The sequence below is a fragment of the Tribolium castaneum genome, chromosome 1, assembly GCF_031307605.1.
Source record: "Tribolium castaneum strain GA2 chromosome 1, icTriCast1.1, whole genome shotgun sequence".
Lineage (NCBI taxonomy): Eukaryota > Metazoa > Arthropoda > Insecta > Coleoptera > Tenebrionidae > Tribolium > Tribolium castaneum.
In genome coordinates, this window is record NC_087394.1 from 31,066,002 (window position 1) to 31,079,906 (window position 13,905).

At 36.8% G+C, this 13,905-nt stretch overlaps 5 protein-coding genes across 9 annotated transcripts in view; 3 read left to right on the forward strand and 2 right to left on the reverse strand.

The window, feature by feature from the left end:
- The window catches only part of unc-13-4A, a 42,749-nt gene extending 40,266 nt beyond the window's left edge, over window positions 1–2,483 (forward strand). For both annotated transcript variants that reach the window (XM_008192683.3, XM_064357300.1), the window contains 4 exons: window positions 32–330; window positions 380–715; window positions 763–1,132; window positions 1,183–2,483. In XM_008192683.3, the coding sequence (XP_008190905.1) occupies window positions 32–330; window positions 380–715; window positions 763–1,132; window positions 1,183–1,277 (1,100 nt within the window). In that variant the 3' untranslated portion in view covers window positions 1,278–2,483. The remainder of the gene's footprint in view (window positions 1–31; window positions 331–379; window positions 716–762; window positions 1,133–1,182) is intronic.
- Window positions 2,484–3,316: 833 nt separating this feature from the next.
- Window positions 3,317–8,053, forward strand: scny (scrawny). The gene is made up of 7 exons (XM_967861.5): window positions 3,317–3,610; window positions 3,662–3,881; window positions 3,933–4,171; window positions 5,260–5,705; window positions 5,765–6,040; window positions 6,611–7,528; window positions 7,726–8,053. The coding sequence occupies exons 2-7, from the start codon at window positions 3,664–3,666 to the stop codon at window positions 7,846–7,848; spliced, it is 2,220 nt and encodes a 739-aa protein (XP_972954.1). The 5' UTR covers window positions 3,317–3,610; window positions 3,662–3,663; the 3' UTR covers window positions 7,849–8,053.
- Window positions 8,054–8,351: 298 nt separating this feature from the next.
- LOC661672 (uncharacterized protein) lies at window positions 8,352–9,373 on the reverse strand. Of its 3 annotated transcripts, none has more exons than XM_015977839.2 (2): window positions 9,280–9,373; window positions 8,352–9,150 (listed from the first exon to the last, which is right to left on the reverse strand). In XM_015977839.2, the coding sequence occupies exon 2, from the start codon at window positions 9,137–9,139 to the stop codon at window positions 8,384–8,386; it is 756 nt and encodes a 251-aa protein (XP_015833325.1). In that variant the 5' UTR covers window positions 9,140–9,150; window positions 9,280–9,373; the 3' UTR covers window positions 8,352–8,383. The 3 variants fall into 3 exon arrangements, with proteins under 3 accessions (XP_015833325.1, XP_008190904.1, XP_972914.1); XM_008192682.3 differs by having other exon boundaries at window positions 9,202–9,325; XM_967821.4 differs by having other exon boundaries at window positions 9,205–9,318.
- A 38-nt stretch (window positions 9,374–9,411) lies between these two features.
- On the forward strand, window positions 9,412–12,071 carry elgi (early girl). 2 transcript variants are annotated; one of them, XM_967776.4, is made up of 4 exons: window positions 9,412–9,552; window positions 9,601–9,743; window positions 9,794–10,238; window positions 10,285–12,071. In XM_967776.4, exons 1-4 carry the CDS (start codon window positions 9,463–9,465, stop codon window positions 10,552–10,554), a joined length of 948 nt encoding a protein of 315 aa, XP_972869.1. In that variant the 5' UTR covers window positions 9,412–9,462; the 3' UTR covers window positions 10,555–12,071. The 2 variants fall into 2 exon arrangements, with proteins under 2 accessions (XP_972869.1, XP_008190903.1); XM_008192681.3 differs by having other exon boundaries at window positions 9,463–9,743.
- LOC103312325 (uncharacterized) lies at window positions 10,591–13,277 on the reverse strand. Its single transcript, XM_015977838.2, has 5 exons — window positions 13,143–13,277; window positions 12,871–13,091; window positions 12,606–12,826; window positions 12,340–12,560; window positions 10,591–12,294 (listed from the first exon to the last, which is right to left on the reverse strand). Exons 2-5 carry the CDS (start codon window positions 12,992–12,994, stop codon window positions 12,069–12,071), a joined length of 792 nt encoding a protein of 263 aa, XP_015833324.2. The 5' UTR covers window positions 12,995–13,091; window positions 13,143–13,277; the 3' UTR covers window positions 10,591–12,068.
- Between the last annotated feature and the right edge of the window lie 628 nt (window positions 13,278–13,905).

Sequence of the window (13,905 nt, forward strand, 5' to 3'; positions counted from 1 at the left end):
AAGCCGGTGTAATTCAGTCGTTCTGTTACAGAAAATTACTTTGATTTTGTTACACTCGAAACGATCGCTTCGGAAATACAATGCGCTACTTTAACTAACCAATTAGATAGCACACTAAGTCAGTTCCAAGTAAGAATAATGGACATAATAAAGCGTGTAGGGCCACAAATGCAAGAAGCACTTAGGAAAGCCATGTTTCATGTCGCTTGGTCTCCAGACACTCTACCTACAAATCAAGCCGTGGAGCCGCTGCTTGAATATCTGCACACACATCTACATGCACTCAACTTGTACTTGTTGCCTCAGAACTTCGAACGAGTCCTATACGACGTATAAGTTTTGATTCTTTTGTGCCCCTTCACTCTGATGACTATTGTAGGTCTGGGAGTACACTTTATCTGAATTAAACCATCAAATGGATGGTGGCACAAACACTGACGAGATGCCCCCAATGTTCCACGAGAGACTCCACGCGGCGTTGGAGCTCATGGTTGACTTCTTCCACTGCGAGGGAAATGCGCTTAGTATAGAAAGCTTGCATTCATCCATATTCTGTCAAATCGAACAAAGACTGCAGTATCACAGGACGGATACGGAAACCCTCATAGAAATTTTCTACAACCAAAGGCTCCAAGAACAACTAAACACGACCAGCAGCCCGTACGGGAGTCTCGCAGTCCGAGCGTACTTCAACCACGACTCGCTCTGCGTCGAGGTTTGTACCGCAAAAAAGGTCGCAAAAATTACTTTTGAGTTTCCTAGGTCCTGCACGCAAGAGACATAATCCCCTTGGACCCGAACGGCTTCAGCGACCCCTTCGTCATAATCGAACTCTTGCCGCACCGAGTTTTCCCCCATTGCAACGAACAACAAACCAACGTACACAAGAAAACCCTTCATCCAATTTTCGACGAATGCTTCGAGTTCAGTGTTTCCTTAGAGCAGTGTCGGTCTCCCGGAGCCATGATCGCCTTCACGGTCATGGACCACGACGTGCTCACGGCGAACGACTTTGCCGGAGAGGCCTTCCTGGCCTTGGGGAGCATTCCGGGAGTCGCCGACACCACCGGAGTGGACAACTTCCACGGTCTCAAACCGGTCGAGCTAATTCTTATGCAGCAACACCAAAAAAGTGAGTGCCTTTAAAGAACTGAACGAGTGAGCTACTTGTTGATTTTCCAGATCACCCTATTCTACAAATACTGGAATCTCGAGTGGCTGATCGATTAGCCGCCGAATTCGTACGAAAACAGAGACAGAGAATCGCAAATAAATAGATAATCTAGTGTAATATAATAATGTTTTGTACATCTCTCTTCCTACGAAATGGTTGTCAAAAATTCAAGCGCTATTTTTTCTACGTGATGTGTCTGTGAGACAAACTAACAATTTTCGAACAATTCGCGCACTGAACATCATGTACATATTTAAATGTAATACAAGTATTTTTTATATGTTCCACTATTACTTATCCAAAGTTACGGCGGAAATGTTGGTTTGTCGGCTGCAAAATACTTATTGTTCAGTCTAGAGACTTTTCTAATGTAAGAACTACTTTTCTATGACTGATAACGTGTTAGAGCTAGATTTCTTACAATAACACGTACAAACAACGTCAAAAATGCCAGGGCTTTTTATTTCTACGGTTGCCGAATCAAAATACTGATCATATCATCGCAGAACGAACCATAACTCGTATTTTTTTAAACCACTGTAGGCCTTTTGGCCAAAAAACTCCAGACAATCCGCACACAACGCATAAAAGCGATTTCTACGCAATCTGGCATTTTGGATGAAAAAAATTGATGTTGCCCTTACTAGAATATGAACCTGCGATTTAAGTGCACTCCTATTTTGGCTTTCTTTGATATGTGAAGTCTATACAATCATTTGGACATCTTTTTAACTGATGTTAAAAGAGTAAATACGATGTGAATTTGACTAAACTATCGCAACTTTAAATAAAAATCTAAATACGACAGTAATACACTTGACGCCTGTTACACGTGTTAGGAAACCTCTACTTATGTATGTAGTACGCGTTGTTCTTCATAATTTTATTACTGTCGTGCATAAAATTATGAAAATAATTAAATCGTAAATCCATAATATAAAAATGTAGTACGTTATTAACGCACATGAAACAATCATATAATTATTAAAAAAGATAATAATTTATATATACACTGTTGTTCATAAGAGTTTATATGAATTGTAAAGAACCTATACATATCTTGCACACTTTACCACGCGGCAATCAAAATCCTTGCTTATTTATTTATTAACGCTTTCCGACTGTGTGATAAAATATAATGAAGCTTGAGCTTTCAGACTAAATTTATTTTTTCACCCCTTCATAACGAGCTTAATGTACTGTATGTCAATTGAAATCAAAATATTGTATTCTATATATTTAATTAATGTGATATATCTTGTCTTTGTCTACAAATCAATAAACCCAAATAAATACCATGTTCCCATTACATTTTTTTTTCTTCAACCCAAATCCCATCAAAGAGAACGATACATCATTATCAGTTTTAAACGCAATATCAAGCCATAAGTGCAATTAGTGTTTTTGATTCCGTCTAAGAAAATTTGAGAAATAACCCGCAAATAATTCGCACATCAGTCACCCAGAGGTCAGTATATACGGCTTAGGAAAAAATTTAAAGATATTTGCTGGGACACCCTGTGTATGTTACCCGTAGTGCCGATGCGTATTCCTGGTTGCTCACATCAAGTATTTTTTTAATTTATATTTTAAATTCAAACTTTTACTTACAATTTAAAATTTTTGCATGGAAACGCATTGAATTTTATTTTTACGACTAATACGTATTATTAGTGTCGTAAAAGTATAATCAACAAATTACGTCACACACGAATCTTATCTTAAAAGGTGATAGCAATTAATTACTAGCAAGGCCCTCCTTTAGTACACAACATTTTTTAAAAAATGTACCCGTTTTTAAGGTACCCTTTTTTAACAAGTTAAAATTTTCCACAGAGGAATTCAATTTTGGACAAATTCACCTTTCAAAAATTTAATTATTAAAGTAAATAATAACAAGTAAAATTACACTGATCATTATTGCGCACAATAATTGAGTTATTAATAAAAAACTAATAAAATTAGAAACATTTGGCAATTTCCAAAAAATTCCAAAAAAAATCAAGTTGGTTAACGGCAAATTTCGGTAACCTTAACCCCTTAACAAAAACAAAAATAACCAAACCATTGAAATAAGAATCAAATGTGTGGGTGTTGAGCCTTGGCAAATATTTAATAATAAAAGACCTAAAGCAATAACAAATAACCCTCCGTAAAAATTATAGATTTGGAAAAGTACGGTTCAATACCAAAAGAGCTCGTAGTTGTCGCGCTGCCCTTGGGGCGAATTGACATGCGCACTAGTGACAACAAGCTGAAAATCGTCGTTCGGAGCAAATTCTGGTGGTGCCACTGATGTTCTAAATAAATCGCGCAATTGGCGTTATCTGATAAAAAACCGCGTCGCGCCAACTCGCCCCCGAGCCAGTGTTCGAGACTATGCTGCACCGACAGCCCCCGAGCCCCAGCTAGCACCGTTCGAAGCCAGACAATACGGTAGGTGGCCGCCACAACGCGGGGTTTCTCTGGCACGTGTAGCTGTCACAGGGATGCCGGCGTCCACCCTCGAGCCCGTGAACGCGGCTTTGCGCTCCGCCCTCACCAAGACCGACGACAGTTCTCTGGACACGCAGTTGGCGGGATCCACCAAGAAGGCCCTCCTGTCCAACATCGACTTCGAGCCGGCCGGGAGCTACCAAAGCACCGTCTTGGACAAACTCAAGTCGAAGTACATCGTGTTGAAAAGCTCGGAGACTCCGCAGCCCAGGTGAGTTTCGCCGTTTTGAGGGGCTCTTGTGATTTTTCGCTCAATCCGCAGCAAGCCTGAGGGAGACATGGGCGCGGATGAAACGCTCAAATTGGCTAGTTACGAGCTGTATCCTTTTGAAGCTGTGCAGTTAGGTTGGAGTAAATGTGACTGGTCAGTGGGGGCCGGCATGATTAACATGGGAAATACCTGTTATCTCAACTCTACGCTTCAAGCACTTTTCCACGTTCCCGCTCTTGTCAATTGGCTCATTTCTGATAAGGAACACACAGCTGAATGCCAGGACTCAGGTTTGTTCACCACAAGCATTTTATTATTTACAAAATTTTATTAAAAATAAGCTCTAAATCTAGTTGAGCAAATACAGTATGGAAAAAATCTAGTGTTATCAAGTAAAACATCAAATCTTCTAAACGGAAAATTTTATTTACATAATAATCATTTTTAACATTTAATTTAAAACACTTCTGCTCGCTGTTTACGTATTGTTTTAAAATTTCAAATAATAAAAAAAAATAATTCCAATAATATGATTAGTGTAGATGTCTATATTACCGGCAAGGTCAAAGAATCTTTCAGTACACTGGTTCTTTCGTTGATTACTATTTCTGATTTTCCTTTATTTATTTACCGTTGAAAAGAAAAGTAAAAATTAAAATTTCCTGTTTGTTGACAGTTTTCGTGGTATTGAGAATTTGAAGCGACTTTTTTTTAACAGAAATGTTACTCTCTTATCTTTAGTTGACACCACTAACAAATTTTTTCATGTTAATTTTAGTAAAAAAAATTGGAAGTTCCGGGTTTTGGTGTATATTTTGAAAAAAAATTAATTTTAATTTTATTTTTTATTTATTTTGTTACCAAAATATTGACGATTTTGTCTTAGTTATTTCTGTTCACATCTGTTTGATTAAAAAATAAACATTAATTGTTTTTGGGCTGATTACGAAAGCTCTCAATTTTGAAACTGTCATTGTGACACAAACATACTTAATTGTAAACGAGCATTACAAAAATTTTACACGGAAATTGCAAGCTGACTGGCCTTGTTATTATGTTAATTAATTTATTTATTATTAAATTATTTTATTCACTATTAAGCCGCATAAACAGAATTTCTATACACGACAATATAAAAATGTGAGAATGGCGCCAATATATTTGATCAATTAAGATAATATTGTGAATACAACTGCGCAATAACTGTTTAGCTTACCTCTAGAACTCTTATCGAAGCAATGATTAGAATTAGAAGTGGTTTTTAATGAGCAAATAAAGCAATAGCATGTGCTTTTTAATCACGAAACTTAAGACATTTCGAAATTTTTAATAAATAATTGAGTGAATTTTTTGACTGAGAGCTTCTTATGTTTTGCAGGTGGGCTGTGCATAATATGTGCAATGCGGAAGACTCTCCAAGACTCCCAACAACGTAACACAAACACAATCCGTCCTCTCCTCATCTACAACAAGCTGCGTTTGGTGTGTCGAAACCTCATCCCGGGTCGGCAAGAAGATGCGCACGAATTTCTTAGATATCTAGTGGAAGCAATGGAAAAATCCTATTTAAGTCGATTTAAAAACCATTCCGAATTTGATTCAAAAGTGAAAGAGACCACACCTCTCAATCAAATACTAGGCGGATATTTAAGATCGGCAGTGAGATGTTTGAAGTGTGGTCACGTCAGCACCACCTTCCAACACTTTCAAGATTTACTATTAGACATTAGGAAAGCTCAAACGCTCGACGAGGCGTTGGAAGGTTACTTCTCTAGGGAAAAATTGGACGATGACTCGTATCATTGTCAGTCTTGTCAGAAAAAAGTGGGTATTTGTATTCAAAAGTTTGATTTTGTTACTTATCTATGTTTTCTCTTGTCTAGGTACCTGCAACAAAACAGTTCTCCCTTGAAAGAGCCCCTATGGTTCTTTGTATACAACTCAAACGGTTTTCTGTTAGCAATAATAAAATTACTAAACATATACATTTTCGACAAAGACTGGATCTAACAAGGTATGCCAGACATCGTCCCAGTGTTCCACTGATCTATAGACTTGTTGCCTTAGTCACACATATGGGACCTACTGTTAATTGTGGCCACTACACTGCAGTTGCCCAAGCGCCGTCTGGTAATTTTTACCAGTTTGATGATAGTATGGTAAGAGTAACATTGACAAACTGACCAGTTTCCATTAAAAATTACACTATGAAATTATTGCTTCATATTTGGTGACCCAGGCACTATTAAACACTGATTAAACCTTTGTAAAATAAAGTTTTTCTAAGTAAAAAATATTAAATAAGCATCGTAAATGTGCTATCGTCAGTTTTTTAAGAAAAATGTATTTGAAGGAGATATCCTCCGACTTTCATTACGTTAACTAACATTTGATGAAAGCTAAATGTCAATTGGAGCATACATTATTTCTAATAAAATAGGTCAAGGAAAACAACAGGGTGCATTTTTTTATTCTAATAAGAATTATTTCAATAATTTATTTTATCAGTGACATACCATGTAATACAAGATCGTAAGACATGTTACAAAAAATATTATATCCCAAATACCTACAAGGTTCTGCTTATTTTTCGCCCCATAATTGTGTAATAATATGATTAGGGACAGTTATAAAACTTACGCATTCATAATACAAACATGTGTGTCTACAAAAACGTTATGTAGGGGATAATTAATTGACGAAAAATTTATTTCTCCCTTCCTTCACAGGTGCGGGTGATATCTCACCAAGCTGTGTTCAATACAAACGCATACATAATGCTGTACGAATTAGAGTCATCTCCATTTACCAAATCAAATAACGGGACAAACAACAAGATAAAACCTCCGCTTTCTCCCGAAGCAAATACTAGCAACAACACATCAAAAGCTTCACTGAACGGTATCGGTTTTACGAGCGACAAAGTCTACGGCCCCGAACTGCCCCCCGACCGAGTAGAAAAGAAAATCAACGGTGTTAACCCCACACCGGTCACTAACGGTAACGGAAATCACTCAGAGAGTTCCGGAACGAGCGACAGCGAACCGGAAAATCCGCAAAAAAGTCCACAAAAAGAAAACAAACCGGTGGCGACACCTCCGCTTCCCCCGAAAAAATCAATGCCTAGCATAAATAACGAGGAAACCGCCAAATCACCACTAATGCAAAAGAATCGGACGTTATCGCCACGCAATACTAATAGTACAACACCGATTAGTTCAACAAATGCGGAAAAGAAAGGGTCATTTCAGCCGGTTACTACGAAATTGGTTCCGTATGAGACGGACGATTCGAGTTGTTCCGACGAATCGAATCAGTCGCCACAGGATGTGGAGTATAGAGTTTCTACGAAGGCGGCAGTGGGCGATTGGAAGGTTACTTCAACTGAACCAACGACGCAGAGTAAAAGTTGGGGAGAGAAAAAACAAGATGGGACTGTTAGCGAATTGTTCAAAATGTCCCACAGTGGGTATTCGGCACCTGTTTCCTCGTGGAACGGTACTAGGTCTCAGCTAGATAAGGAAATTAGCAACGAAAGGAGAGAAGACAGAAAGAGAGCTTTGAGTGATAATTCGGACCAAGGCAAAGTCAAACATCAAAAACTGAATAACTCCTACAAGTCTAATCCTGGTTACAATCCCGTACAAGTGAGTAATTTGTTAGTTCCGATAATAGCTTCTTTATATTTTTTGAAAAGCTATTAAATATATTAAAAAATATTTTGCAAATTTAAAAATAGTTTCCTAAACTTCTTGGATAAAAATATAGAAAATTGAGTGATTTTAGCTGTCGTTTCGTATTCAAATATTTGTATGAATTGTTGTATATCGTATTTTTGTTTCAGGAATTTCACAACACTAAGAACTGGAGTCAGAACAACGGTTACAAGCCGTTTTATTCGGGCAACCGGCACCGTCGTAATTTCCACCACAAAAGCTTTCATAAAAATTACCGCTTTAGGCAGTGATTAATTTTAAGGTTGAATATTTTTACATAGGCAATTGAACTTGTATAATTGTGCATATTATGTCACCATTGTTTAGCATAACTGAATTTGTGAATTTATAATGTAAGTATTTATATTTTTAAACAAACTATAATTCCTAATTTTGATTGAAAAACCGATGTAATAAAGTAGCGATAGTATAATTAACAATGAAATCTTTTAGGAAGTGGTATTTGTTTCATTTTTTTGAGCTTAATGTTCACAGTGCATTTAAAATACTGTATTTTTTCTATTTCTTTTCCTATTTGTACAAAGATTTATTTACCATTAAGCATAAAGATATTAAACTTTTACCATATATTACTTTAATGTTTATTAACTTCTTGAAATTGACGAATGTTTTGAATTTTATGATGCAACTTTGAAATTTTAAACAATGGTAATAGTCAAACCTACACTATGTGTACTCATGTTGTAGCAATGCAACCATGTATCTGTTCTAGAACAAAACTTTGGAAATAAAATTTTTATATTAATAGAAAATTTTATTGCAACATTAATTACAATCAGCTACTTGTTCTTGACTACAAAGTGACAATAAATTATACTTTTTGTGCTTAAGATAGTCAGGTATAACACTTAAAAACGCAAACCCCTTTATCACTTCAACAATAATAGCCACTTTTGCCTCTTTAAGATCAACTTTATGATCAGGCCTCAGCTCGGACACTTTCGCTGCAATTAATTTTATGACTTCATCCCGCGAAACAACATTATTATTCCGGTGGTTGAAGATCACACAAAACGTTTGCGGGGACTCCACAAAGTGTTTCTGGGCGAGGGGCACAAATGCGTTGACAATATCACTCACATTCGCCTTGCACGTAATTTCCACAGGAATCAGTCTCAGCAAAAATTTCGTTCTTTGGGTCTTACTCCCATCAACATCTTTTATAATCGCCTCTGCTAGCTCAACCGGATTCTCCAAACTCGTCCTAATGAATAGGAAATTTTTGGCACCAGATTCTATAACCTGGAATCGTTTTTCACTCTTGTCTTGCTTCAGTTCGGATATTTCTTTAGCCAACGAGTCGTCAATGTCTTGCTCAGCTTCAGGTTCGTTGCTCTCTTGGTACAATTTGTCAGCATATTCGTTTAGTAAATTGTAAGATTCCTTAATGCAGTCCTTTTCCCTGTTGTTACAACTGCAGAGGAAGCCCCGCAAGTTCACGTCCAAGCTCAGTCTTTTGTTGGAAGTTTTTTTAAAGTAGTATTTTTTGGATTTTTGTTTGGAAACAACTGGCTTACTCATGACTACGACCCCTACAAAACTATGTTGTAATATACAATTCACCAAATAAATCGATATGTGACCACTGTTCTTTGTTAATAACACGTATTAATCCAATATTTTTTTATTTGTAAGCATAAAAAGTTAAAATAAATACGCACTTAAAAATTAGGTTAGCTGAAACATCACGCCTGACCAACCTAACAGACAAAACTTCCTAAATTTTTTGTTTCTGTGTCAGACATTTTGTTGATGGGTGACATTTGTCACATATGATTTTACAATTTATAAATAAATCGCAGTGCTAAAATCCGTGCAAATTGTGATGGGTCGTTACTGTTAAAATGGGCTTTGATATTAATAGGTTTCAAGGAGATGTAGATGAGGAATTGGTGTGCCCCATTTGTTCGGGAGTACTGGAGGACCCCTTGCAGGTGTGTTTACTTATTTTTTTAATGGAAAAAGTCTTACTGGTTTTGCAGGCACCTGTGTGCGAGCATGCATTTTGCAAGTCCTGCATAACCGAATGGATCACAAGACAGCCCACATGCCCCGTGGACCGACAAAGTGTCACATCAGCGCAACTGCGCCCAGTGCCCCGAATTTTACGAAACTTGCTTTCTAGGTAATCAAAAAGTCTGAAATGAAACCGTTCGATTCAATATTTTGTTCCAGACTGTGTATAAATTGTGATAACGCTCAGTATGGCTGTACGCGTGTATTAAAATTAGACTCTCTCTCGAACCACCTTGAAGAATGCGAACATAATCCTAAGAGACCTTTACCGTGTGAGAAGGGCTGTGGTTTAGTGATTCCTAAAGATGAGTTGAAAGACCACAATTGCGTGAAAGAACTGCGAGCGCTGATACAGACCCAGCAGCAGAAAATGAACGACTTCCAGCAGGAAATCACCGAGCAGCGCTTCCTAATCAACGAGCAAAAGCGCGAAATGCAGCTGCTGAAGGAGTTCATGAGGGCCATGAGGATATCGAACCCTTCAATGAGGGCAATAGCTGATGCAATGGAGAGAGATGAAGTCTTAAGGTGGAGCAACTTTCTCCAAAGGGCGCGAGTCACCCGATGGGGAGGGATGATCTCGACACCAGATGAAGTTCTTCAAGTAGGTTCAATCAACAAGTGGCGAAATTTTCATAATTTCCTTCCAGAGAATGATTAGAAGGACGTTAACTGAGATGGGGTGCCCCAACCACATATTAGACGATCTAATGGAAAATTGTCACGAGAGGAGGTGGCCCCCCGGCTTGAGCTCGCTGGAGACCAGGCAAAACAATAGGAGACAATACGAAAACTATGTTTGTAAAAGAGTACCGGGCAAGCAGGCTGTGCTGGTACTGGCGTGCGACAATACGCATATGGGCGAAGACATGATGGTAGAGCCAGGTTTAGTTATGATTTTTGCTCACGGTATAGAGTAACCCTCTTTGTTTTTATTTTTTTTAATTACATTCCTTTTAAATACATTAATTTACATTAAGTTTAATCATAATCTTTCTCACTGCTTTATTATAAAATCTGGGGTCTGTAAGTGCCACAAATTGTTCCGTTCTGGTGGTGATGCAGTCAATTTTATCAATTAGAATTCGTAAAATTAGAAAATTGACAGGAAGTGCACTAATGATACAGGATTATTCAGCTTGAACAAATTAACTGTTTTGTAACTTACTGCAATGTGCCATTATTCATGAACCAAAAGTAAATTAAGGCTGTGGTCTACTTTATTAAAACATTTTCACCCGTTTACGTATAAATAGCTTTAATGGGTCATTTAAACACCGGTAAAAATGAAACTAATTCGCCGCTTGAGGGGCTTTAAACGTCGTTTGTAGAAAATTTAATTCTCTTCAACTGTTTTTGTTACGTTTTTCTTGTGTTTTTGATTGTATTCGCATGTAAATTATAAATTTAATAAATTATTCATGCACTTTAAAAAATAATAATAATGTAATTTATACTTTCAATGAGAGATCTAACCATTAATAATTATTGACTGTGTCTAAACTCCCGGGAGCGTCACGAATATTGAAAGTGACGTCATCAACGACCAGGATTTTTAATTGTTTTATTGATTTTTTGTATTTTACACATAATTTTTGTTGTAAATATTATAGCAATCCTTAAATTTTCCAATTGGAGGAGAAGCCAATCAGTCAAGTCTTTAATAACGATTGCAAGGCCAAATTTAAAAAATACTTACATTTTATTTTTTATTACACAAAAAGTTTGTGTCTTCGAGCATCATATATATATGATGAGTGCCTATAATAATAGGGAGAATTTTTTTGCAGACCAGTGTTATTGAACTTACTTTTTGCAATCAAGAAATTATTATAAACGTTGACTGCATCATCAATTTTGTTCCAGAACGTGTTCATTTGTCGATTTTATAATGCGTAAAGTCATCAATAATTCCTGCCGCCAGGATAATTGATTACTTTTGCATTTTCAAAGAATTTGCTGTTAATATTGATTTTTCAACAATAACGGAAACGCTGACGCAGACTTGAATGTTGGTGGATGTGCGGTTTTCCCGTTTTGTTTCGTTTTAGTTATGTATAGTTTAATGATCTGACATTTGATCTCAAAAATTCACAACAAAGTCGTTCCTACATCCGATCGGATTTGGTCTGACATAACACTAGTCACGTCAGAAATGTGATTTAATTTCTAAATTTTTTGAATGGAGGTATGGAAATATCAAACACTAAATTCTACTCGAAGCTCCCCTACGTTTTGAGGACTAGCAAAGGAACTCAAAGAGCTAAATACATTTGTGTAGCTTCTTGCAGTTAATTTTTGTTAGGGTTTTGGGGGGTGCGATGTTTATTTATTTTGTAATGTGATTAATATTGAGGCTTAAATGTACTTAACTTCTGTTGGGCATTTTGTAGTTCTTATGTGCTGCCAATTCTTGTAATAAACAAGTAAATTTTTATATGTTAATGTGATTACGACCCCGTTTGTAAAAGTAAAACACGAATTCGGACACGAGAAATAATAACGCGATTAAAACACCGCCTAAAAACAGTAAAATTGCGGATCCTACGTGTTCACGACCGGCACTTGAATACCCAGGATTCAAGTTGAGAGTTGAAACAGGCCGTAAATTTGATTTGAGAATTTTTTGCAATATTCCAGACTCGTCCAAAGCAATTACACTGAAAAACAATGATATAACGTATTCCAACAATCTTAAATATTACTGTTTGTTTATGTTTTTTTTCCACGAATTATTACGCAGCGTCAGAAAACCTTGGGTGTATCTCACATTCAGTTTCATTGTTTGCAAGGATAGAATTTCGTCGAGGCCCAAATTATTCACCATGTACTGCTGTAATGAAATTTCAGGGCCCACACCGATCCTGTCGTTTATATCCAATTTTTCAAATAGAGCATTTAAGTCAGAGACGTATTCTGTTACAAGCTGAAACAGTTGTTGCAAAGTCGTTCACATAAACTCAGAAATTACAAATCTTTCTTTGAATTGTTTTATCTCGCTCCGGGTGCACTCAGGACTGATCAAGTGAAGTTTATCGATTCTGAGGTTCTGTAAATTAGCGTTAGTTTCGACGTTTTCCACCAGAATTGAAGTTATAGCAGCCGCAAAACCGGTGTACAATAAATACGCCATCAGATATCCCAGGAAAAATATCAAGCAACTGGCAAAACCGCTCGGTGTGTGACTTAGGCCTTTAAATTTTGGTTCCGTAAGGACAAATTTTGAATTTTTTTACCTTGTTGGCACGCAGCGGCAATGGCCCAAAGTGTTATCTCAACCCACGTCCATGTTTCGTAACTTGGTCGCATCATTGCGTATTTTCGGGTTGAGATTCGTAAACATACAGCCAGAAGGATCATTATTGCAAAGAAAACCAACCACAGTGAGCCGGCAAACGTTAAAATGAATATATCTTTGGTGAATCGCAACTTGCTGGGTTTGTAAACCAATATCAAACTACAATTGAGTAACGCATGCAAGGATTTTTCACTGGTTTAAATAACGTACTTGCTCTTTATGACTGGGTATAACTCGGTTACATTTGAGGGCAAATTCTCAGAATGTGGGTGGCAGATTACTAAATCAATTTCGTTGTTGAAAAGTTGAGTTAAATTGTTTATTACTTTGAATTCAGTGCTGGAATTAAAAATTCATTGGCTCTATCTAAAGTGTCATTTTTCTCGATAAAGAAAACAGTTTAATACTCCTCTCAATGCACTAAGGATTAGGGATGTTTTACCTGATATTTAAGGCTTCTCGAAAATTTTCAATTATGTCAATACTGTAACCTTCGATCATTGTTTGATTATCGTTGATCGTCATCCGACAATCGAGAAAATCAAACGTTGATGCTTTTTCTGCAAACACTCCAATTTTTAGAGTCGTGTTTAATACATGTTCGTCTTCGGTTGCAAAAATATACTTATACTCGAACCAAACTTGGCTCGAGTTGTCCACATTTTCAAGAACTTCAATAGAGGCCTTATTCACTTTTTTGTGAGCTATGAAAAATTGAATAGCGTCTCTGGATTGAACCCAAGGAAGGGACACAATCAAGCAGAGAGCAATGATACGCATTTTTGCGAAGTGATTGGAAGAGTGGTTGATTTTATATGAAATTAATGTTTGAACAGTGTCAGGTCTTTGTGATCACGATGAAATGCACTTTCCTTTGTGTACTTCTAAGTAAAGCATTTATTTGGCAAAGTAAAAATCGGATACATAATTGCTTAAAAATATTTGGTTAATTGCTAAATAAAAAAAGCGTGAG